This window comes from Sinocyclocheilus anshuiensis, unplaced genomic scaffold, assembly GCF_001515605.1.
Source record: "Sinocyclocheilus anshuiensis isolate Anshui unplaced genomic scaffold, SAMN03320099.WGS_v1.1 scaffold655, whole genome shotgun sequence".
Classification (NCBI taxonomy): domain Eukaryota; kingdom Metazoa; phylum Chordata; class Actinopteri; order Cypriniformes; family Cyprinidae; genus Sinocyclocheilus; species Sinocyclocheilus anshuiensis.
Window position 1 is genome coordinate 160017 of NW_015548221.1, and position 25501 is coordinate 185517.

The 25501-nt window shown below is 35.6% G+C and overlaps 2 protein-coding genes across 4 annotated transcripts in view; both read left to right on the plus strand.

Annotated features, from left to right (window-relative positions):
* Positions 1–18707, plus strand: part of LOC107654202 (spermatogenesis-associated protein 13-like) — a 27169-nt gene extending 8462 nt beyond the window's left edge. Inside the window, exons 2-14 of one of the 3 annotated variants that reach the window (XM_016441174.1) lie at positions 3306–4736; positions 6494–6532; positions 7711–8163; positions 9526–9670; positions 9814–9932; positions 10953–11132; positions 11542–11727; positions 14752–14931; positions 15018–15250; positions 16210–16339; positions 16641–17013; positions 17113–17187; positions 18125–18707. In XM_016441174.1, the coding sequence (XP_016296660.1) occupies positions 3306–4736; positions 6494–6532; positions 7711–8163; positions 9526–9670; positions 9814–9932; positions 10953–11132; positions 11542–11727; positions 14752–14931; positions 15018–15250; positions 16210–16339; positions 16641–17013; positions 17113–17187; positions 18125–18306 (3726 nt within the window). In that variant the 3' untranslated portion in view covers positions 18307–18707. Of the gene's footprint in view, positions 1–3305; positions 4737–6234; positions 6298–6493; positions 6533–7710; positions 8164–9525; positions 9671–9813; positions 9933–10952; positions 11133–11541; positions 11728–14751; positions 14932–15017; positions 15251–16209; positions 16340–16640; positions 17014–17112; positions 17188–18124 lie in introns of those variants that run through there. The other 2 variants (XM_016441176.1, XM_016441175.1) reach the window with 2 other exon arrangements.
* Positions 18708–18811: 104 nt separating this feature from the next.
* Positions 18812–25501, plus strand: part of tmprss7 (transmembrane serine protease 7) — a 14442-nt gene continuing 7752 nt past the window's right edge. The window contains exons 1-8 of the mRNA XM_016441178.1: positions 18812–19125; positions 21089–21290; positions 23030–23160; positions 23247–23314; positions 23549–23742; positions 23867–23902; positions 24920–25148; positions 25374–25498. Of these exons, the coding sequence (XP_016296664.1) occupies positions 19057–19125; positions 21089–21290; positions 23030–23160; positions 23247–23314; positions 23549–23742; positions 23867–23902; positions 24920–25148; positions 25374–25498 (1054 nt within the window). The 5' untranslated portion in view covers positions 18812–19056. The remainder of the gene's footprint in view (positions 19126–21088; positions 21291–23029; positions 23161–23246; positions 23315–23548; positions 23743–23866; positions 23903–24919; positions 25149–25373; positions 25499–25501) is intronic.

Consider the following 25501-nt stretch of genomic DNA (forward strand, 5'->3'; position numbering starts at 1 on the left):
CTTTTCTGGACCTTGAATGTGGTAGTTACCTTGCTGTCTATGGGAGGGTCAGAGAGCCCTCAGAATTCATCAAAAATATCTTAAATTGTGTTCCGAAGATGAACGAAGGTCTTACTGGTTTGGAATAACACGAGGGTGAGTAATTAATGACAGAATTTTCATTTTTGGGTGAACTAACCCTTTAACACAGACTGTCAGGACGGACCTTTATGCAAAAATGGAAATGCTCGCGTGAATTTGTGACATTTATACATAAGGATATGACCGTAAACTGAAAGTTTTTTGTGCTGAGGACGCACACGCATCATCTGCCAAAGCGCCAGGGCAAGCCATTACGCTAATGCATTAGCTTAAAGCTTAAAATAAAGAATTCTCATGTTTTGGGCAGCTTGGATCACGTAACTCTCCCGCAGCAACTCATTCTGTTTCCTCCACTATTTTTAGATGCATTTTGTCCGTAAAAATGCGTAATTCAGTGCTGTAATTGGACGCGACTGGCTGAAGTTGGACGTGCACTGTGGGCAGACCCAACTAATCGATAATGAGAATCGTTGTCGATGATTTTCATAATCGATTTCATCGATTAGTTGTTGCAGATTTCATCATGTCGTTCCAAACCAGTGTAACTTTTTTCTTTCTGTGCAGCACAGAAGGAGATCTTTTTCTGTTCATACAATGAACACTGAAACATTTTTCAGAAAATGTTCTTTTGTTTTTCCTTAGAAGGTCATACAGGTTTGGAACGACATGATGTTGACTAAATTAACATTTTTTTTGAGTGAACCTGTCCCTTTAAGAACTATGATTTTTCTTTTAAAAGTTTGTTTGTTTGTTTGTTTTAAAGCTCCAGGTTCGCTGTGATTGTTTGTAGGGCTTGTGATTGTATTTAATAAAATTATTATTATTATTAATACTAAAAATATTAAACCAAAAAAATAAATAAGTATTATGCAAAATAAGAAATATTATAATTGTAATATTTCACTGTAAAATAAAAAAGGACTAAGAAAAAAAGATGCTTTACACTGTAAAATTACAAAAGGTTTATTTATGTGTCTTAATTACTTCATTTTGCTCATTTGTTATGGTAGGAAACTGTAGGGAGCCATTAAAACCTCTCTTTTGTTGTCATATCTAAGCCATATCGCAATAATTTTTTTAACATTTTATTTTGATTAATCATGGAGCCCTATGTTTAATGCCTCTGTGAGTGTTCTTCCTTGTGTTAACCCTTACGTAAGTATTTTTTTTTCTGGCACAAGGAAGTTGTGTTTATCAAGAAGCATAAATTCTTTATCCTCCTCCATCTGGAGCTGGAAAATGAGTAAAGTAGTTTTTGACTGCTGTCTGTATGCATCATAAAGGTGTGCTTGGCTTTAAGAATGTCATGTCAGTGTTTAGTATGTGTGCATCACTACATATTAGTTGTAGGTGTGTTTGGGTGTATTAGTGGCATGCTCGTGTTTATGTTTGTCTGAGTACTTGTTTAGGGAGTTTAGTTTGAGCCTGATTCCAGCTGGTAGCTGCACAGAGGTTGTTTGGGCTTTTAATTAATTCTTACTCGGCAACAGTGACGATAAACAGGAGGAAGAGTAGGAGAGAAGTTCAGCTTTAAACACAGAGACGTTGGACATGTGAGTAGACTGAGGAGTGGCTTGGAAGTTGAGTTAATTGCATTCTTTTAAAGTTCTAGTTAAACACAAAGGTCAGGTGGCAGCTTCTTCCTCATGCCTCGATGGAGCTGAGTGTTTATGGGTAGCAGGACTTGATGTGATAGAGATCAGCATTTGAGTTGAAAACTGAGCAAGAATCAACCAATGCTCACACAGCAAGACAAGAGGTCAAAAGGTACATGTGGTTAATTTATATACAGTGGTCCCAGGAAGTGTTTGAACACTCAAGCCACACTTAATATATGAATGTTTGCATTAGATAACAAACTCTTAAACCAAGTGGCATTTATTGTAAAGAAAGATGGCAGAAACAATCAATCAATATATAATGCATGTTTAAAAAAATCATTTATATTTTAAATGGTAGAATAAAGATAAAACGAAGATTAAAAAGTAATTCTGATGGTTAATCAAGAAATATTTCCATAGTTAATGTGATGAACTGTGAACTTGAAGGAAACTAACTTCACACATCCACTTAAATCACCTTAACACCAGCTGATTAAAAACATAATACTTGTTGGTTGAAAATGAATTTAATGTTTTGTTTATTAGAAAGGGTGTAGCTCATTTGTGACATTAACATTTGCTTTGATATTACATAATGTGTTAATTTTTAAGTTGTTATTATATTAATATCTAACCTTTTTTTAAATTTTGCTTAAGTGTCTTAAGAATTTTTAGGGCCATTGTATATTACTTGACAGTTGGTTGACTCAGAACAATGAAGTGGTTATAAACTATATAATGTCAAAGGTCCAAATCTTTGATACAACATGAAAAAGTCAAGAGATTTGAGAAACATCTCAGTGGGGTAAGAAGACTGGATCACATTTAATCTCAGCAATTGACACAATTTCTTTCATTTGGGGGCTTTTATGAGCAAATATCGATATTAAAATTGATGTGACTTATTTATGATTGTCAGCATATCGTACATCTGTTCATTCTTACTTGGTAAAAAATGGGTTAAAGCAGCTCAACCTCCTAAAGTGGACCCCTCTCTCCTCACTCCAAACCTTGGGCAATTTATTGCATTAATCACAATGGATTAGAGGTTTTCATTGCTTAGTCATGCTCACAAAAGCCTTTAATCATAGCGAACATCGCACCAGGCAACAATGTCCACACCCTGGTGTAGAGGGGCCTCACTTTCTTAACAAAAAGGCATAGCTTAAATCGTTTACAGGAAATTTTACAGCACTTCGTGTAACCTACTCGTGAGCAAAGCTCTCATGCTACTTACTGACACCCTCCAATTTGCCAGATAAAGGCATTATTCATCCATAAGTGGAACTTTGAAGCTTGATTTACACTTGTGGGTGGATAAGAACACTTTGATTTGCTTCACCTGTGCTGAGTTTTAGTATTGCATAGGTCAAGTAATCAAACAGGTAATATAAGGATATAGTTGAAAGTTCTTTCATCATGTGACTTATCAAGGTTCTGTTTATCACACTGGTGTTGTATTGTTTCATTGAAGTGTGAAGTTAAAATCTTCCCCAGACAAAACAAATAGGTAATTTATTGTCTCACTCCACATCACATGGTTTGTGTTCTTTGTTCCAAGACTTGATGCTGATTTGTCAGCTTGTTCATCAAGATTAAACTTTCTTCAATCTGGTTCTGCAGGCACCTTCATCGGACCCACAGGGCTCCTCTCACAACAATGATCCACAGGGTGACCCTTTCACAGAGGAGCAGCTGTTGAATCCAAGTCTGAGGTCTGGTTGTACGGTCCATATGCAGCCAGTCCTGTCCAAGCCTTGCTATGAAGAGAACCAGATTAACAGACTGAATTCTCAGGCCCAGACTGTTCCTGTGATTGCTGATGGCCAGGCCAAGCTGTATGCCTCCAGGGCTGTACGTCTGTTTTCCACCCAGACAAAATGTGAGCACAGTGCTCCGCTCAGAGGACCACCTGTCACACCACAGGCTTGGTCTGGATTGGCTAGTTTCCGTGTCATGGGTTCTTTCAAAAAACTGCGGACTTCTGTGCTCCAAGGAATCCAGAGCCGGAGCAATGGGATGGCAGCAGGTCAGGAGAGAAATCCATCCTCGATGTTTGAGGATGGTGGTAGTTTCTTAGTAACCAAACGAGAGGTTGCGACCAATCAAATCCAGGAAACTGACAAAGTGTCAAATGGAACAGCTCAAACTGGAAAGACGTCTTCAGTTTTGGATGAAGATGATTGTGAGGAGAATTTGAGTGGGTTTCAGAGGAATTCCCATTTCTCTCAGAGTATCCGCAAGGCTTATGGGGCAGGACGGATCTCATTGCTTGACATAGTCAAGACAGAGAGCCCGTCTAACAGTGAGCCTGACCCCAGCAGCACTGTGGAGTCCGTCGTACCTTGCAAGAACCTTGAGACTCAAGAAAATGTCAAGGGTCTCAAAAGACTAAGCAAGAGTGCAGATAATCTCCATGTGTTCAAAAGTCATTTTAGACGCAAAGCTGAGCCACAGAACCCGGAATGCCCCAGTACTATATTCCTTCAGAGGACCAACAGTTCTTCATTGGTTGACTTGCAGGAACATGGTTCAGGTCGACGTCAAAGCCCCATGAGGACACGTGGACATTTGCAAACGCTTGTCGGTAGTTTAACCGACCTGTCGGTCAAGCGTAAAATCACACCAGGCCCCGTCTCCAGAAAACCTCTGTCACCTCTCAGTCAGCTACATGATGACTACTCCCGCAGAACCCCATGTGTACCAATGAGTGGGCGCCAGCAGAGGCCTTCACCCATACCCAGTAAAGTCCAGCAGGCCAACACTCACCAACACACCCCAATTTTACACCCCGCACCCTCCTGCCCCGCTGTCTTTAGTTCCACTCTAGATGACTCTCTGGAGCCTCCCAGCAAAACAACAGCCCTAATAAGTGACTATGTTCAGGTGGCTGTGTCCTCAACAGATTTCCCTTCAGAAGCCCCACTGGAAAAATACTGTGAACCTATGGAGTGCCATCAAAATGGAATAAATAACCACTACTCTCACATGCCCAAGCAGTGCTCAAGCCCCAGTCAAAAGCAGACAGTCAATGGTGTTAATGTCAACTTGGAGGTAAGACAATCCTAATGAGTCCATATTGTCAAATTTTCAAGACAACATTTGTGGCGTAATGACAGTTACCACAGAAAAAAATAATGGTCCTCAATATGCAAAAGCACAGCATGCACATTTACATTCACAGTTGTAATCAAACTACAATTAATTTTTGCGTAATCATGCTTTGTCCAAGAAGACACAATGTGCAACAGAATATTTTAATGATTAAATACACACTGTGTGTCAAATCGTTATGGGTAATTGTAGTCAGGGCTAGGTATGTACATGCTGTACGAAACCAAGCTACAATTTTTTTGTTCAAACTAGTACAATATCTGTCAGACAAAAGCGATTACATGACATTTTAGGAAGACAAATGATTGCTTTAGACTTGAATCAAACTTTTAAAGTGCATGTAAAAGCTAAAAATGTTTAGCATGCATGAAAATTATTTACCAGTCTTTTCTGTGTAAAATTGTCTATTTTCACTCATGTCAGGACCAGGTAAAATGGTAAAACCCAGTTAATTTTACATAGAGATCTTCAAAGTTCATCTTTCTAGAATGACTAGACCCCACAACAAAAAGATGGTTTAGACAACTTTATGGTACAATTAAATAACTTTTTATTTATTTATTCATTCATTCTTTATTTTTACCATACTGTAGCTACTATTTCTACTATTTTACTATTATTGAGAGTTATTTTCTGTGGGACATTATGCTATAAATGCTGGTGTTGTGTTGAATCCAGAACATTACTTGGAAGACATGCAGTTTGTGGCCCAAAATGTGTTTCAGAGTCAAACATTACTTGCACAAAACTGACAAATTGTAGTGTGTGCTGCTTATGTTACAATTTGTGTTTATATTTGCTTGGCAAGATTTCATACGTAACTTGTTTTTCCTCGTCGAGACGGTATTGATTAACTGTTGTTGTTGTTTGAATGAGTCTTGCTGATAATAAGCAGCAAGACTAAACAAGCACTTTTCTTTCCGACCAAATGTGAAATCTCTAAAAAAGTACAAGACAGCTGTCAGATTGTACGTCACATCAGCGATTGCCATAAAGTCAAAGAGGACATGGTAATCTAATTCTAAACACTTAATAACTGGAACAGTCTAGTTCATTGGATGACCTTGACCTTAACATAGGAAGTCATAAATTACAGTAGACACAGATTTTTGTTGAAGCATGAACTTTAATGCTTTGCGTCATATGTTCCTCACACGGGTGACAGCCTCGATCTGATATCATTTTGTAGTCGATCAGGACAAACCAATGCTTTTCATTGCTCTGGCTTGATTGGTTGATCACTCCCTCTAACAAGACAACTGTTTTTTTTTTTTATTGGATGAATGACATCTCATTTCACAGTCGTTCTTCTGGAGTGGTATATTGCGTCAGTGTCACATGGGCTGCTCAGCTGTGAGGCACACAGCAGGAAGAATGAATGATTAGCTAATGTTTATGATTAGCGGGATTGCTTAAACACAGCTTCTAGACCTGAGACTGGACACGTATCAGCAAGGACAGTGTCTCCTCCCCAGAAGATCAACCCAAAGGCCCAAGTCCAGTAATCAAACTAAGTGCATATTGACTCCAATAGGTCAGGGGAATGTAACGGAAAGAAGTAGACAAGCTAGAGCGATCCCGGTCAAACTTTGTTTTGCTTGTCTATTTGTGTTTGCGCGTGTGTGCATAGATGTATTTGCATATATGTGTTGTGTACCGTCTTCAATATGGTGCTTATTTATTGTGTGCCTTTTCAGTGTTTATGGACTGAAGAGAGGGAGACTGATGATCTTGAGGTAAGATATCTATTTTTGTGTATTTTTTACATGGTGGATATATTGCAGACTGACATTACCATTTTGTATAGACAGACCTCCGTTCAATCTGCTTATTTCTTTTTTGTCAAACATTACTGCTTTAAAAATCAGTTTTATTTATCACTAAAAACTGGCTTTCTGAATTTCTGCCACTATCACTTGCCCCATTTGTCAAAATTGTAAGAATAAAAATCAGTAATGATTTACACCATATTTGTTATTTTGCAACAAAAGTATGCCTATGATTTCATTTATAGTGCTATAAATTTCAGCAATTATTGCAAATTTAAGAAAAGAATACATTTAAGTAAATAGCTTTTTTTTTTTTGCGAAGACTCATTTAACTTAAAATTGAAAAAATAGAAGTATATTTTTCTGATTCATGTATTCATCTATTCATGTATCTGATTCATAAAAATAATGTTAAAAACTAATAATAAAACCATTATGTATGCCTACAAATGAAATGTATTAGTTTTAGTTGTGAAGAAGATTAAATGTTTTTTTTGGGAAAGTACATTTCGGAACTATTAGTTAATAGTTCTTAATTTATTATTTAGCAATGATTGATGTGAACAAGTTTGCCTTGCTTTGATATTTATCTGAAATGTTAATCATTTGCATTATTTTTAGTGCTGTCAAAACAATTAATCATGATCAATCGCATCCAAAAGAAGTTTTTTTAACATAATATGTGTGTACCGTGTATATTTATGTATATATAAATACACAAACATGCATGTATAAATTAAAAAAAAAAAAATGTTTATATATTAAATATATTTATATATAATATAAATTATATGAATTTAAATGTTCATGTAAATATTTTCAAAATATATACTGTATGTGTGTGTATTTATATATACATAATATATGTGTGTGTACTGTGTATATTTATTATGTAAACAAAAACTTTTACTTTGGATGTGATTAATCACTTTTAATCTTTTGACAACACTACTTATTTTATTTAATTAATCATTATTCATCACTAATGATGAACTATAATCACTCTAGGGTTTGCTATAGTTTTTGTATTATGTACTCATTGGGTCTTGACCGCATTAATGTCTGTGGAAAAATGTTTAAATCATTTATTTGATGTTGCAGGTCTTAAAGCATAAACTGATGACATTTGACTTTTGACTCTTTAGGCTTCATCAGATATCACAAAAGCGTTTCTCAAAAGTGATGAGATCTCAGCTGCTGCTGCTTCACCTGTCACAAACACCTGTTCCTCACAATCCCCCCTGGTAACTCCAACAACACCAATCTCTCCACCCTTTGCCAGTGACTCTTCCTCTTCTGTAGTGCCCAGGAAAAGGGCAGGTCGCTCCAGACCCCGGCCAGTGTCTGACTATGGCCAGCTGGCCAGCTCAAAGTACTGCATCCCAGAGGAGGACAGGGAGTCCGAGACTATGGACTACACTTCCCAAAAGGACTACAATAGCAATGGCAGCTACACAGAGAGCCACAGACCAGAGAATGGTCATGTGTGCACTCAAACAGAGAGCAGAAAGAGACGTCCCATCTCTGTTATTGGAGGAGTGGATCTGTATTCATCCCCAACTGCTGAGCAGAAGGACGACACTGAAAGCTTGCCTTCTGTAAGGCCATTTTTTTCTTCTAAATTTTGTTTTGTTGTTAAATATCTGCACCATTAGCAAAATCAAATCAAATATTTCAGAGCAGGTTTGCCAAACACTTTTCCCAGTCTTCCATTGGTTATGCATTGATTGAGGCTGGTATTTCTGATTAGCTAAAGTGTCTGGTACAATAACCATCAAGTAGTTGGCACATTTTATGTGTGGTGTTCAAAAAAAACACTTAAAGCATTATCCATGATATAGGCCTGATTCAAACCCATGTTCTTTTGAGTACAACAGCTATTTATGTGTCATAAGCATTTGTTCTGCCCACTGTTCTGAACTTTTAAATCTGCTTACATTGCCATTTATTTTGTGAACAGATGCTTTCTTATCAATATAACTTGTGTGAATATGTACATTAAGTATTCTCAGGTAATATGTAAAGTACTAAGTCTAGCTATATACAATGCAGTTAGTGTATTTCATACAGTGTTCAGCAGCGTTGAAAATTATTTACACGGTAACTGTAGAAGTATCCCAGAAGTTGTAGGATCTAAACACTAATATGGTCCCATTAGGTCTCTCCCTTGGGGTGTAGCATTATGGGTTTAAAATGTCAGTTCAGGTCTGGAAGAAATTTTTAGACCCTGATTTGAACTACTTTTGTTCTTAAGTAACAATGTGATCCATGTGTTATTTTGAAGAAATGCTGCATCAGACAGTCATTTCCTTGATGCATTATTTGACTGATCTGTTAAATGGTGAATCTAACGAAACCTGTAAAAAAAAATGTCTGAGAAAATTAAGCCTGTTTTTAGGACTTCTTTTTTCTTTTTCTTAAAAAAAATTCTTATTTTCACTACTGTAATATAGTGGTCTTCAACAGGGAGTCCACAGCAGTGCTGCAGTGTTTGATCTCAAACTATGTTTTGTAAAAACATTAAAAAAAAAACATGACTTTTACATTTTATTACAACATTTTAATGTACAATTATATGGTTCTATTATTTTAATGGATCTGCAAATGTATAAATTGTTTTTATACATCATATCATGGTAGTATTTAAGTTTTTGCTGATGGTTTTTATTATTGTATAACAATAGTAATAATAATAATAATTTTATTATTATTAATTTATTTCTTTTTTTTCTGGCAAATCTAATCTACACATTTCTTTGTGAGATTCAGCAAGAAATTCAATGTTATGGTTGTAATGTTATGTACTTGGCCAAGCGGATGAGCTGAAATTGCAGTGTTATCTAATCATAGGTCACTGTCCTGCTCTGTACAGTCACTGAACTCTGAACATAAGGCCTGCTGGACAGTGGGCTCCTTTTAAGGCTGCCGATTAAAGTCTAATCTGTCATGCTTTGTTTCAGCCGACATCCCGTCCTCCAGTGCCCTCTCATAGAGTGCCTCCATACCGGGCTGTATCTGCCCGTCTGAGACCTTGCGTCTTCTCCCAAAGCACACCTATCGGACTGGATAGGATGGGGCGGCGCAAAGGACGCAGAGTGCTCAGCGGTAAGCCTGTTTTTGTTAATATGCGTGAGTGTGTGCACTTGACCTACAAACATGAGAGCCTCAATGCTGAGATTTTGATGGAGAGGGAATATTGATTCTTTATGGCATAATTTCTAACTTCATTCAATGCGGTCATATTATAGATGGCAGCTCTGATCCAATGCTTGATGATAGTGTGAGTGAGGAGGACGGCAGCTTTGAAGAACTGACTGAAGGAACACCATATCTACAACCAGAAGTCGAACTTTTCACGCTCAATCAGGTTTACAATTTTTTTTTTTATATATTATTAATGTATTATTGTTTAGTAATAATTATTAATTGTAATATTATAATTTATTAAAATGATGTAATAGTGTTATTAATTGTAATTTATTATTATTAGTTAAAATTTTAATTATATTGTAAATTATTGTAATATAATTTATACAGTTTATGCATACAGTTTAAAATTAATAAGTATAAGTACAATGTATAAATACAAATGTGTATGTTTATAAATTAATTTAAATATTAGATATTTTCATTTTTGTATACTGACTGTATTTAGATTTTTATTTGATTGCATTTTTTTTTTAGATATGACTGGAATTCAACATGTGAACATTAATGTAAACATTTAAGAAATATACTATTCATTTTCTCAGCTTTTACAGTAGGGGTAAAACTCTTTTACAGTGGTAAAAGTTACTTTGTGCACTTTTAATGTTATATGAAATCTACTTTTAGTACATTTACACGTGTTTAATCTTTTTTTACTGTTGTTTACACTTATGGGCTGTGCTGTGCTATACAGTACAGGTCATATTTCACTGTTTTTTTGTATACTGACTATTTAGATTTTTATTTGATTGCATTTTTTTTTAGATATGACTGGAATTCAACATGTGAACATTAATGTAAACATTTAAGAAATATACTATTCATTTTCTCAGCTTTTACAGTAGGGGTAAAACTCTTTTACAGTGGTAAAAGTTACTTTGTGCACTTTTAATGTTATATGAAATCTACTTTTAGTACATTTACACGTGTTTAATCTTTTTTTACTGTTGTTTACACTTATGGGCTGTGCTGTGCTATACAGTACAGGTCATATTTCACTGTTTATCTTATCTGTTCAATCATGTGTTTATGTGGAGTTGTTCTAGTGTTTGCATATGTACTTGTGTGGGATCGTCACACTTCGTGTGCATGTTGTCATTCCGTACTTATCATGCTCTTATCATGTCTGACCTTTAGCCTCAATATGTTTGGCCTGACTACAATCTCTCTCTTTCTCCAGTACATACAGTCGGGACATGCCGTGTATGCAGAGGCTCTGTGGGACCATGTCACAATGGAAGAGCAGGAGCTGGCCTTCAAAGCCGGGGATGTGATCCGTGTTCTGGATGTTCAGGAGCAGGACTGGTGGTGGGGGGCGGTGGGCGACCGCAAGGCCTGGTTTCCCTCTAGCTTTGTGCGAGTGAGTTGCACTATGACCTTCTTGGAGTAATGAATGTGAAACAAAAGCCACACAGCTTGAAAGTAACACTTGAACATAGTAACACATCCTGTGCGGTTGCACCGGGTGACCCAAGAGGAAATGCTAGATGTGTCATCACGGTTGCATGTGCTGATTGACCGGTTTGGAAGAAATGCGGGTGTACGGAATGATGCTTTTTATTGTTTTGAGCTGTACATTAATGCATCCCATTGTCAATCCAACTCCAACAAGATGAGTCAATCAGACACAAAGAGGCTTTAGGTGATATGATCAAGACTTCCTGTAGAAGTGGATTATCCAGTTGTCTCAATCACAATTGATTGTTGTCTTAAAATTGTGCCTCACGGTTGATCCTCTGGAATTAATGTAATGATATGTTGTTGTCAAGGTTCGGGTGAATCAGGAGGATTCAAGCAGTGATAGTGTAGAAATCCCACCGGATGCAGAGGAATCCGTCCCACCAGATGCTCACAAACAAAACTCAGAGCACAGACAGCAGATGAGAGCCAATGTGGTCAAAGAGATCATGGACACAGAGCGCGTTTACATCAAACATCTCAAAGATATCTGTGAGGTGAGCCTCCATCCCAGTCGTTTCACATTTGCTTTAGTTTAATCTGTTTGTTCTGTGGTCTGTGTATGTTCTCTATTATAAAAGAACCCGTATCTTTAATTTAGCCTGAATGGTATTCAATCTCCTATGCCATTTTAAACGTCATTTTAAATATGAGATCAAGATTGAAACACACTTGCCTTCTTTCAAGATAACGTTATCTCTCAGAATAGATGTAGTGCTCAAGAGTAGTTCAGTGATCTATAACTCCACACTAGTGGAATACAGGAATACTAGCATACTGCATTATACAATACCGTTCAAAAGTTTAGGTCCGATTATTTGTACTTTTTTTTCTGTTACAAAAGTTTTCTCTTTTAAATAAATGCTGTTCTTTTTTAACTTTCTATCCATTAGAGAAAGTAATGCATCATGTTTTCCACAAAAATATTAAACAGCACAACTGTTTTCAACATTGATAATAATAAGAAAGTTTCTTGAGCAGCAAATCAGCATATTAGAAAGATTTCTGAAATGTGACACTGAAGACTGGAGTAGTGATGCTGAAAATTCAGCTTTGCCAACACAGGAATCAATTACATTTTAAATATAGATTAAAATAATAAAAAAGAAACTGTTATTTTCAATATTTATAATATTTCACAGTATTACTTAGGGCTCCGGCGTGCAGCGTTTGGCTGCGGAAAAAAATTATCCTACATTTAAAAAAAAAAAAACTTGTTGATATCACTTTCGAGTCCATGAGTTCACCTACCAATGGTATGAGAGGAGCACAGCTTTCACTCTCAACCAAACTAACATTACTAGCCAGTCGGAATATTTTGCTCTTATAAACACGAGACGCGCATAATAGTATCTAACTGCAGAGTCGCAGCCCTGATGAATGGAAAAGCGTGACACGTTGAAAGAGCTGTGAGGCGCAATGTTCAAAGATGTCCATCTAGCTCATATTTACATAGAAAAACGAATTAAAAAGCAACGGAGCTTTGTAAACGGCTCAGAGTAATCACGTCATCTCCATAAGAAGGATATGATTGCCAGAATGAATTTACCGGGATTTTTTCTTTTCCTCTTGCCTCTGTATAATGCATATTAAAGTTCATAAGTGCAGCGCTGCTTTGTTTACAGCGGAAACCAAGGAAACGCATTAAGCGCCACCTGCTGTCAGAGACTGATTCTCTCATTTTTTGAATGAATATTTTCACAAAACTGAAGTCAAACCATTCTGTTTTTGCTTAAAATTTTTTACAATTTTAATGTACAATTATATGGTTTTACAATGTAATTTGTAATGTAATGTAATTTGGTTGCCTTTAATTTTAAATGTAAAGAGCACAGACAAAGACTTATTTTGTTTATATGAAGAGATTTATTTTATTTGTGTTATTTATTTAATTTGGGGCTCGTTTTAAAATTTCAATTTAGTTTTGTTATTTACATTTACATTATATTTAAATTTTGTCATTTAGCAGACGCTTTTATCCAAAGCGACTAACAAATGAGGACAATAGAAGCAATCAAAATTCACAAGTGCTATATTAGTATATTATTATAGTGTTATATTTCAATTTCACAAAGAAACGTTCAGTATTTTGTCCAAGCAATAATAAAAGGACACATTTATAATTTGTCTTAAATCTCATTTTGTTAAAAAAAAAATCGTGAATCGAATTGTGAGTTGAGTGAATCGTTACATCCCTACTTACCGTTAATTTACCAGTAAAGACTGTATGTGTGAAAGGGGCTAAACTCTTCCTCTGTATATGCTGTGAATTTGAATTGCTTAATGTTCATCTGGGAAAACTGTGCATTTTCTCAATAGATTTGTAACGTAATTCATTTATAATCCTTTGCCAACACAGGAGAATACATCATATTTCTAAATATGCCATTTATTGTACATCGCGATTTCAAAATAAAAGTTTCTGAGTTTGCATGTGACCAAATATTATAATTGAATGGATTTAAACATCGTTTAATCGTACTGTTAAGTGAAACGTCACCAGGCCGTTGGCGCCCTCTTCAGGTATTTGTTATAATACATAATGTACTTAATTAAAGCTGCAGTCCGTACGTTTTGCCTCTTTGTCGCCATCTCTGTTTGAAAACCTGGAATTGCAGCTGAGTACGGAAGACAAATATTTTATTGAAAATTTCTTAAAAATAGTATTAAAATATTGTCTCGTTCTAGTGAACCAAGTATCTGTATTTTGTCTCATCTCGTGAGCTAAATGTATTGTCACACCCCTAGTGTCGATAAGCGGTGATATAGCTCATAATTTTCCAATTGTATGATATAGCTTTCATTCTTCAGGTCAACCTGAAGAATTCATGAAAAAAAAAATCAGTTTGAATAAGGAAAGCAATAACTTTGCCATAGTATCCTTTAAAATGTTAAATTGCCAGTCCCCCATCCCCTCCCCCCGCCCCCGGAAAAAAGTTCAGGCTCAGGATTTTTTTTGCTTTAACCCCTGATTACTGTTTTTACTGTATAGTGATCAAATGCAGTCTTGAAGAGCATAGCCCTCTCTCAAAAACTTTCAAATGCTAGTTATATACTCTGTGTTGTGTATTATGATAGTGATAATGATGATTAATGTCATTATTTTAGGTATTTGAAAATAAATGGTGTTTTAGATATTCATGCAATGGTGAATATATCCAAAACAGCAGTATGCTAAAGTGTGATCATGGGACTTCACCACTTTGCATTTTTATTTATGAAAGTGGAGTCCAGTGGAAATAAATAGCTGTATTTTACTCCAAGTTTGTTTAAAAAGCGTCTTCACATTCAGAAATCGTATCAAAACAAGAGTTAAGAAAAAATGGTAAATATTCCTTAGCTCAAATTTATTAGTTTATCCATCAGATTGTGTTTATCCAGCAGTTTCATTGATGACCTCTGCTGGTCAAATGCATAAAAATAATTTTCAGTGAAGGAAAACTTTCCAAAGCAATGCAAAAATATCTAAATGCAAAAATTTTAAATTTGTTGTTTCAATCCAAAATGATTTGTTGTTGTAGGGATATATCCGTCAGTGTAGGAAGCACCCTGGCATGTTTACTGATGCACAGCTAAAGACAATCTTCAGCAACATTGAGGACATCTACAGGTTCCAGAGAAAGTTTCTGAAGGACCTAGAAAAGAAATACAACCCCGAAAACCCTCATCTCAGTGAGATTGGCTCCTGCTTCCTACAACAGGTACCTTTACACCGACAAGAACCAGTGAAATTAATGTTTTCCTCACAATTTGCTCATATTCCTTTATATCTTTTTCTCCCTCTCAGGAGGACGGTTTCTCCATATACTCTGAATACTGTAACACACATCCAGTGGCGTGTGCTGAATTACAACGGTTGATGAAACAAGGCAGATATAAACACTTCTTCGAAGCCTGCCGTCTCTTACAGCAGATGATCGACATCTCCATTGCTGGCTTCCTACTCACACCTGTACAGAAGATTTGTAAATACCCTCTTCAGCTGGGAGAGCTTTTGAAATACACACCCAAAGACCACAGGTAGCTTATTTTCTTACATACACTATTCAAAAGTTTGGAGTTGGTACAATTCCTGCATAGAGAATTATGAGGTGGCTGCCTCCGTCAAATTTTGTGCTGCCTTTGGCTGGGCTGTCGACAAAACTCAGGCAGGCAGTCACGTGCAAGCGTCACTAAATAGCGTAAATTAGGGCGTTTTTAAAAGTGTGCATATTTGGAGAAATACTGATATCTTTACATATGTTTACTTTGTTTCTTTAGACAGAATCATCCACTGAATTCTGATCACAAACATCCATTACACTTCCCTGTTCAGTTATGTACACAACAAACCCAGAGAAACATTTCTACAAACAAAATATGAAGCTAATAAATGAACGATTACAATTGTATATAATTTGTATGTGATTTCCATGGTATTAGGGGAATTTTCATAATTAAGAATTGAGAAATTTACATGAGAAATGCCAATGAGGTTTAGCAGTTAGCTTTGGTACATATAACACATTAAAGCAATATTTTATGACAATTAGTAGTAAAAACAATAATATCCTGAAATTTGATTAAAGTTTAAAATAACTGTTTTCTAACTTAATATATTTTTTAAAAATCTCATTTATTCTTATGATGCAAAGTTGAATTTTAAGCAGCCATTACTCCAGTCTTGAGTCACATTATCATGATTAAGGGCTTAAGAAACATTTTTTATTATTATCAATGTTGAAAACAATTGTGCTGCTTAATAGTTTTGTGGAAACATGATACTTTTCAGGATTCTTTACTGAATAGAAAGTTCAGAAGAACAGCATTTACAGAAATCTTTTGTAACATGTTTTTGTCACTTTTGATTAATTCAATGTGTCCTTGCTGAATAAAAGTATTAATTCCTTTAAAAAAAAAGTATATATATATATATATATTTTTTTTTTTTAATTATTATTATCAAAAAGATCGTAATAATGTAATGTTTTTCTCCTCAGTGACTACGCAGGGGTGTGTGCTGCACATAAAGCAATGAAGAATGTTGCAAGTCTGATAAATGAAAGGAAAAGACGACTTGAGAGCATCGACACCATTGCTCACTGGCAGGTGGCCATCCTGCACTGGGCGGTCAGTAATATTTCCACATATTTCCACTGTTTTCAGCATTAAACATTTTTTCAGAAAATTTCAGGAAGCAGCCACAGCCTCTCTGAAGTTTTCGTATCAAGAAATTTGATTAATTCGCAGACGTGTGCATGTCTAATGCAATAAGATATTAATTGGATACCATGTTGATCTCTTTATTAGATTACTTATTTGTTAATGCGCTGGGTCATTCACAGGGCTAGATGAGGCTTTGTGTACTACAGAACAACAATTTCAGGTTTCAAATCTTGCAAAAATGATGGAAAAAAAAAATTTCCTTTAGGGTGAAGATGTGTTAACGCGAAGCTCCGAGCTCATCCACTCCGGCGAGTTAACGCGGATAGTGCGGCCCGGTAAGACGCAGCAACGCAGCTACTTCCTGTTTGACCACCAGCTGGTGTTCTGTAAGAAAGACGTCCTGCGGCGAGACCTGCTACACTACCGTGGCCGTATGGACACTGACCTACTCGAGCCAATCGACCTGCCTGATGGACGGCACGCTGAGCTGGGCCTCCTGAAGAACGCGTTTCTCCTACGGCATGCAGAGAACCTGAATGTGCTGTGTGTGCTGTGCTGCAAAAAGAGCCAGGACAAGCAGCGATGGCTGCAAGCGTTTGCTCGAGAGCGCAGACGAGTACAGGAAGACCAAGAGATGGGTGAGTCTCACAGCTGAAGGAATATGTGTTCTCTTCTGGTATGAAATGTTCATGCCATGAATTCAAATAATAAAGTTCATTATTTTCATTGCTTTTCAGGGATAGAGATTACTGAGGCCCAGAGGAAGCAAGCAGTTCAAAACGCCAGGAAAACTAAACAAGGAAATATGAAGAGTATGTATTTTTGTTGTCTTGTTGGAACTTGAGGTCAAAGCAGAGTTAGCAGAGAATTTAATTTTTAATTTAGTATTTATTTCTATTATTATTATTTTTCCATTTATTTGAGTTCTTATTCTATCATTGTTAGTTTTATTTAATTTTCTAGTTTCATTTTTAGTTTTTAATTTTGAGGTTTTTATTTTAGATTTATAAGATTTATTTAAAAATGTTGTCTAGAGATATTTTCAGGTTCAATAAAGATGAGATAAACCATATTTCAAAAACTACAATTAAAATTTTGGACAATTTTAGTTTAGTCGGTTTTGGACTCATGAAAATTTATTTTAGTCAAGTTTCAGTTTTTCATTAAGTTTTAATTTTATTTATTTTTTAAAGATAAAAAAATCTCTTTGGTGGTACTTTTTTTTTTTTATTGTATTTTAATTTTAATTTGTCTTCTCAATTTAGTTTAGTTATTGTTAGTTTTTCATTTTAGGTTTGTTTGTTTTGTTGTTTTAGTTTTCTTTAGATTTTATTTTAGTTTTAATATTTAGGGTTTCCAAAGATAATGAGCTGATATAATTAAACATTTTCAATGTTAATGTTTAATGTTAATTTTCGGTGTTAAATTAAGATTAGAAAGCTGTTAAGTATAATTGATTTCTAAAGGCATTTTCATCTTTATTACAGGCCGGTCATACAGCATACAGGTTTCAGGTTTTATAATGTACCATATATCAAAATTTGTGAACATTTTTATTTTATTTCAGTTGGTTGTCACAAAAATGTTTTTTCTTTTAGTTTTTGTTCATTCAGTGACCATCGTGTCCATGGCCCCAGGCAGCTATTTTCAATCTAGACAATACGTATACATTGGAAATTGAATGATTTCCAAAAACGGTTAACTAAGATTACACTTTAATACCACGATTTTGTGTCTGTTTGCTTCCAGAAATGAATTATTCTGATCATCCTGTGCCTCCTCACCATCAGCCGCTACATCCTCTCCATCAGCGACATGTGACTGTGCCAACCAACATCCCCCAGCAGCAAGTCTTCTCTTTAGCAGAGCCAAAGAAGAAACCATCTCACCTGTTGTACTCACTTGCACGCAGTGCCCTCTTCAGGAAATGACAAAAAGAGATACTTCAGACAACATTCAGTGCTTTTACATTACGCTAATGAGATACATAAATAATGAAATATTACCGGACTACAACTCTGTTTTTATGTCATATTCAAATGCATACACATGAATATGTATATTTATATACATATGTGTGTACAAATGACCATATGTGCCTCCCTCAGTATAAAGGCTCATTATTTAGCCTCAAATTAGTGTGGAAAGTGTTAGTTTTTTTTTTTTGGTCATATTTTACTGATATGGTCAAAAAAGCTGCTTCCCATTAGGTTTCTCCCATCTGTCACCTCACCTAAATGTGTCTTTTATGACAAAGAGTTGTATTCTGCTTTTTAGCTACATGTCTATATAATTTTATTGCTTTACCCTAGGCTGGAGCCTTCAAACACTAACACTTATCATTCTGTAAATAAACTTGAACCAAATGTACAGTGCCTGCAAGTGCTCAAATACATAAAATATTGATTTTTATATAGTATATAAGTTAAGGTTGTCCCTATGGTACAAAGGAGCTGAATGCATCTATAGGATAAGTGAACACAAGGCTCACTGTCTGCACACCTGCCTGGATACAGTTACACTGTTCGGTGGAAACGAACCGCCTCGTGTCGTTTGCCTTCATTCCGCTGCTCGCGTTCACGTTGAGAGTGCAGACAGGTATTTTTGGGAAAACCGTTTTAACAATGCCGCATTGGATCCGAGCATTTAAGATCGCCGGTCCAAATGAATGACTGTACGCCATGGAGACAGCGCGAGAAGAAAGCGCGCAGGGGAGCGAGGATGAGGCGGCCCAAGAAGACGCCACAAGTGTGAGTAATTAATGCTGCTGGACCCCTTAAATATCACTATGATAACCATAGTTTCCGACAAAATAACTCGAGTCACTTTAGTTTTTGTTGTTAATGCGAAATCACAATATAAACTAGTGTGGGATATCCTTCCAATAAAGAAGAAAAGTATAAAAACATTGTATCATGTTTTTTGATTGCACAGTGATTTTTAAAATTATATTTTTATTATAATAACAGTAACTGTAACTACGTTATTTTATCGTAAACTGCAGTCACCATGGTCGTTTCTGTGAGGGGTAAAGCATTTTGATCTCTGCTGAAATTATGAATTTAGAGACGGCTATTAAGTTAAAGGCTTGACCTTTGTTTGACATTTGTCAGATAGACTTGAAAAACTTAATTTGATTCTTATAATACATAATTGCATAAAAGTTAATCTAACGTTATCATTTCATATCATTATAATATATATATTTTTAACTTCCCTCACCATACCTCCTAGGGGGCGAAAGATAGGGACCGTATGTAAAGTGGGCTCTGACTAACGCAAAAAATGTTCAATGACTCTGTCACTGAAAGTGTACACAAATAATTTACACAAAGGAAAACACAAAAAATGCATGAAACAGAAATATATCTGCGTGTGTGCACATCTTAACTTTGCTCTTCTTAATTAATTGTGACAGAGCCATTACACGTTTTTCTACCCTTATCGTTTATACTTCGTAGACGGTCCCTATGTAACTTGACATTTTTGAGTTTCGAATAAATTTTGAGGAGGCGAACATGAAATTTACTTGATGTCAAATAAAACAATTCGCGGTTGTCTGAAAAATAGTAAGTCTTGGAAAGACTTTTAACCCATGTTATCTCGTTGTAAATTAAATACAGCGAACGAGATGGGATGACATCGTGTAAATAATGTATGACTGGACAACCACAATGGACGCAACACTCATGGTGATGGTCGCAAAACACAACCGACCAGTGCAGACTGTAGACTCTTGTCCTTTGGGTTCACTCTAATTAATTAGTGTAACCTATTGCAAGGTTCTTCAAAAAATACCCTAGTGTTACCATGCTAATAAAAAATGACAGTACCACACTCTTTTGTAAGTTGTTGTGAACCTTACATTTGAGTATGGGATAATTTGATTGCATTTTTTTGTTTTTTAAATGTTCATGTTGACACCAGTGGATGACCCCATTAAATAAAAATGAAATGAAAATATAGTAGTCAACATTTGAAGTGGATCAAAAAAGTTAATCATAGTTGTCCTAAGACAATAACGCATTTTGGATTTAGGTTTTAGGACAAGTTTGATGAAAGGTCAGGTCAGGAAAGGTCATAGAGGTTATTATGATCCACTTCAAATGTTGACTAGTGTAGTTTAGACATAAAATGTTCATATTATATTCTAGAAAACCCTGGCCTAAATGCATCTATCAGGCTGGATAGATAAAGATTGCAGTAATTGGTTGTATAATGTATTGTGAGGGGAATTACTGAGGCAGTTGCCCATTAGGTCATTGTGAGCTCATAGTGAGGTGGATTTTGTAACCCAGTTGGATCTCTCTCAGAATTACTGAGTGACTTTACCATGTAACTCTAACCACTCATTCATTGCAATAATACCTGTTTGTGATAAGGCCACAACACACACCTTAAATCCAAAACTGAAGCCACTAATTTCCCACTTATTTTTCTTTTGAACCCTTAAAAATACATCGACATAGATGTCTTACTCAAGAAAAGTGAAAGACATTGAGTCCTGAAATGACAACCGCGCTTTGGTGGCATAATGTTTGATATCTTTATGACTGTTGCGTCGGGTAATAAAACTATCAGAAAGTTATAACAGTACTCTTGCAAATCACCATAATCCAGGTCATCACACTGTTTATTCTCCATTAACAGCAGATGGCTTTTTTGTGCAAGTGTTACATCAGATCAGAATGTGATACATACCTGTGGTTTCAGGTAGCTGATGTATCCGTGGAAGTGGCTACGGTGGACGCAACTCTTAATAAACTATGCAGAAGATACAACAGACGCAGAAGAAGAGCAAAAAAGATAAAGAAGAAAAACCCAATACTGGATCTACAGAATCTGGCCATCCTCATCACAGTGGTGGTGTTTGTCATTGTGGTGATAATGTGGTCACTTCTGTGGGTTTTTATATGTAAGCTAAACACAAACACGAATATGCTGTTCATACCCTTGTGAAAAAGAAGTGTGCTTAATTGTACTGAATGTGCACTTGTAGTGTGCTTCAAATTTTGAAAGTTTATATTTTAAAATAAACTACTTGATAATATCATAGTTAAGAAATAAAAGGCCACTTAAGTGTTCTTAAAGAAACTTTCATGACTGTTTCTTAATACACTTTTAAAAAGTGTGCTTTGTAATGATGTCAAAATAAGTGTTTTAATTTAAAGTACATTTTCAATCATTATGTATTAATAATCATATGTCATGTATTAAATAAGTATACTTATTTTAATGTTGACTTAATTATAATTTTAACTGTTCATTATTGTAAATAATTATAATAATATTTATCATTACTGATAAGCATTTAAAGGGATAGTTCACCCAAAAATGAAAATTCTGTCATTAATTACTCACCCTCATGTCGTTCTAAACCTGTAAGACCTTCGTTCATCTTCGGAACACAAATTAATATATTTTTTATGCATTCTGAGAGCTCTCTGACCCTCTCATACAGCAAGGATCCTTACACGATCAAGGCTCAGAAACATAGCAAGGAGATCTGTAAAATAATCCATGTGACATCAGGGGTTCAACTGTGATTTTACAAAGCTACAAGAATAATTTTTGTGCGCAAAAGAAAAAAAAAAAAACTTTATTGTTGAATAAATAACGACTTTATTCAACAATTCGTCACCCTGTAGCGCCATTTTGGAGAGTATCCAGAGACGAATTGTTAAATAAAGTCGTTATTTTTTGTCTCTTTTGTGCACAAAAATTATTCTCGTAGCTTCGTAGAATATACTTTTTGTGCGCAAAAGAAGAAAAAAAAAAAAGACTTTATTCAACAATTCGTCTCCTCCGCGTCACCCTAGCGCCATTTTGAAGAGTATCCACTGAACGCAAACAGCGTATGCTGTTTTGTGTCAGTTGCGCCACGCGGATACGTTGTTTTCGTTCAAATCAAACCGTAAACGACGTAAACAGCATATCCGCGTACTGCAGCTGACACAGAAAAGCATACGCTGTTTGCGTTCAGTGGATACTCTCCAAAATGGCGCTACAGGGTGATGCGGAGGAGACGAATTGTTTAATAAAGTCGTTTTTTTTTTTTTCTTTTGCGCAAAAAAAGTATTCTTATAGCTTTGTAAAATCACGGTTGAATCCCTGATGTCACATGGATTATTTTACAGATCTCCTTGCTATGTTTCTGGACCTTGATCGTGTAAGGACCCTTGCTGTCTATGGGAGGGTCAGAGAGCTCTCGGAATGCATCAAAAATATCATAATTTGTGTTCCGAAGATGAACGGAGGTCATCCGGGTTTTAAACGACACGAGGGTGAGTAATTAATGACAGAATTTTCATTTTTGGGTGAACTATCCCTTTAAAGTTAATATATTTAAAATGTATTAATTTCAAATTCATCATTACCATCCATCATATTAAAATACATGCAAGTTTCAGTAGAAATAACATTAAAGTATATTTTAATTTAACATTGCTTGTCAGTACATTTGTCTGATCATTTTTCAAACAAATGTAATTTGGTTTAAGGGTCCAAAAACATTACATTCAGTTAGCAGTAGCACTTATTCTTTTAAAATATTGTTTTTCCAGTAATAAGCACTCTGTTTAAAAGTGTATTTTCACAAGGGTATTCAAAATGATGTCCACAGTTTAACTGAAATGTGCACTCTGTGTTTTGTAGTCCGGAGAGAGAGCAACAGTGGTGTGTATTTTGCTGGTATGTTCCGTGTTGCCAACGTGGAGTTTATACCAGAGTACCGGCATGCTGACTCCAGTGAGTTTGTGTCCATGGCAAACCGCATTCAGCATGTGGTGAGTGACACAGCATAAATATGTCATAAGAATAAAAGGCCTTAAAAACCATTAAAACCCTCACCTTAATATTTTAATCCAATAAGATAACCAGCGTATACCGAACATCATCAGTGTCCAGACTCTACAAACAAACCGTCATCTCTGATCTGAGGTACAGTCACTCCAGTATTACTCTGCTAGGAAGATTTGGAAGGTTTATGATTTCAATAAAGTATCCATTGAAAGTCTGCACTTCTTAATTTGCTATTTTGACATTTTTCATTTGGATGTTCACATTTAAAGTCAACATGAAGTCACTATTTATTTTCAGTAATAATATTTAAATATTATTTCAGTAAATAATACTTGAGATCTCACACTGTAATCTGTGACCTCACATCTTCAGTAATAACAATCAAGGTGGTGTACTGGTGCATTTCTGGATGATCTTCGTGGTGCCGCATCTGAAGACTCCATCGGTGTGTGAGGACTGTGTGAGTGCCATCCTCAAAGACTCTGTGCACATGAGTCTGAAGAACCGGTCTTCAGTGGGCTTCCTGCAGGGCCTTCCTGTGGACATCGACTCCATTCTTGTTAATGGTATTCTCTGCCACCGTTAACCTACTTTACATTATGTTACATTTTGTGCACATATTCCTTTTGTGAATAATTTCAGCTTCAAACAATATTTTAATTTTCAATTTCTGTTTTCTTGTTTTCCCAGTTGCTTTACGCTCAGATTACACATCAACAGCTGTGGGTGAGTCAGTCAAAACTGATAAGTACATAAACATGATAAACTAAGGTTGTGCACAATTCAGAACTGCTTTTTTTTTTATTCTAGTTTATTCCAGAACTTGACTTGAATTTACATTTAAGGTAGCAGAAAGAATGCAAAATTGCAATTTGAATTTAAAAAAATTTAACATACACTACCGTTGAAAGGTTAGGAGTCGGTCAGTATATTTTTATATATCAGTCAGTATAGTTTTTGAAAGAAGCCTATTGTGCTAAAAGCAGTAATATTTTGAAATATTATTACAAAATACATTTTTGTGGAAACTATGATAATTTTTTACATGATTTTTTTTCATGAATGTTCAAAAGAGCAGCATTTATTTGAAATATTTTGTAACAGTGTAAATGTTCTAAACTGTAACTCAATTGAATGCATTCTTTTTTACTGAAGAGAAGTATTACTTTCTTTTGAAACAAAAAAAAATCGTACTGACCACAAACCTTTGAATGTTACATGTACATATTTCTTCAATTAAATTTCATTTCATGGAACAGGTGTAAAAAAAACAAAAAAACATTTTTTTTATAATGCTGATTTATCCAAGTTTTCCAAATGGAATAATGGATGTCAATATTTATTTTTTGTATATTTTTTAAATAAATGTTATATAAAGTTAAATAGATGTAATACTTTAATTGATTTGAATGTTTAGGGAAAAAATAAATATATATATATATAATTAGTAAAGAAAAACAATATTCATTTGAGGAAGTGAATTTGTTTATTAACATTGTATTTATTACGTTTTGTCTCAAAACTTGTATTGGACTAATGAAAGTCATGAAAACCGACTCCAGTTCAAGATCCTGTATGCCAGATCAATTAAAATTCACACTTAAATTGTGATTCTTAAATTCTAAATCTTACTAAACCCTGCACAAACAAAGACTTTTTGAATGTCTATTTTTATTAACAGAACCTTGTACTGTGTTATTGCAGTGCTGTGTATGATGGGTTATCATCTCTCTGTGTGTCCAGGCTCCCAGTGTGTGGATAAGCTGTACGCAGGTGTTCCTGATGTGAGTATTCCCCTCAATGTGTTCTCCTCATGGGGAGGCTTGAGCTGCTACATCAAACTGACAAGTGCTCCAGGCTCTGTCATCCGTCTCACTGTGAAGAGCTTTCGCATTGACCCTAGTGACTGCGTCTATGATGCCCTCACCGTGTATGACTCTCTGCTTCCCATGAGAGGCATGATTCTGTACAGGTAGAGTAGAATGCTTTATTATTATATGCCTATGGATATATAACTTTTAAGATTTTTTTAGGATTTTAGGGGAAATCATTCCAGAACATCTACACATTTTATGGTAGATGTTTTGCAACACATTCAAATGCTCCAGAACAGATTGTCAAGGGAAAAACTGGAAGACAAAGTAATTGACAAAAAAACTGAGATGATCAGTTTCATTTTGATGCATTCTTTTTAAAGGTTTTGTGAATCAGTGTCAGCCCCGATCTCATTGGTCTCCACCTCCAATGTCATGCTGCTCTCCTTCAGACTCACTCAAGGCAACAAGATCTTCCGAGGACTGTTCCAGGCTCTCATGGAAGAGAGTG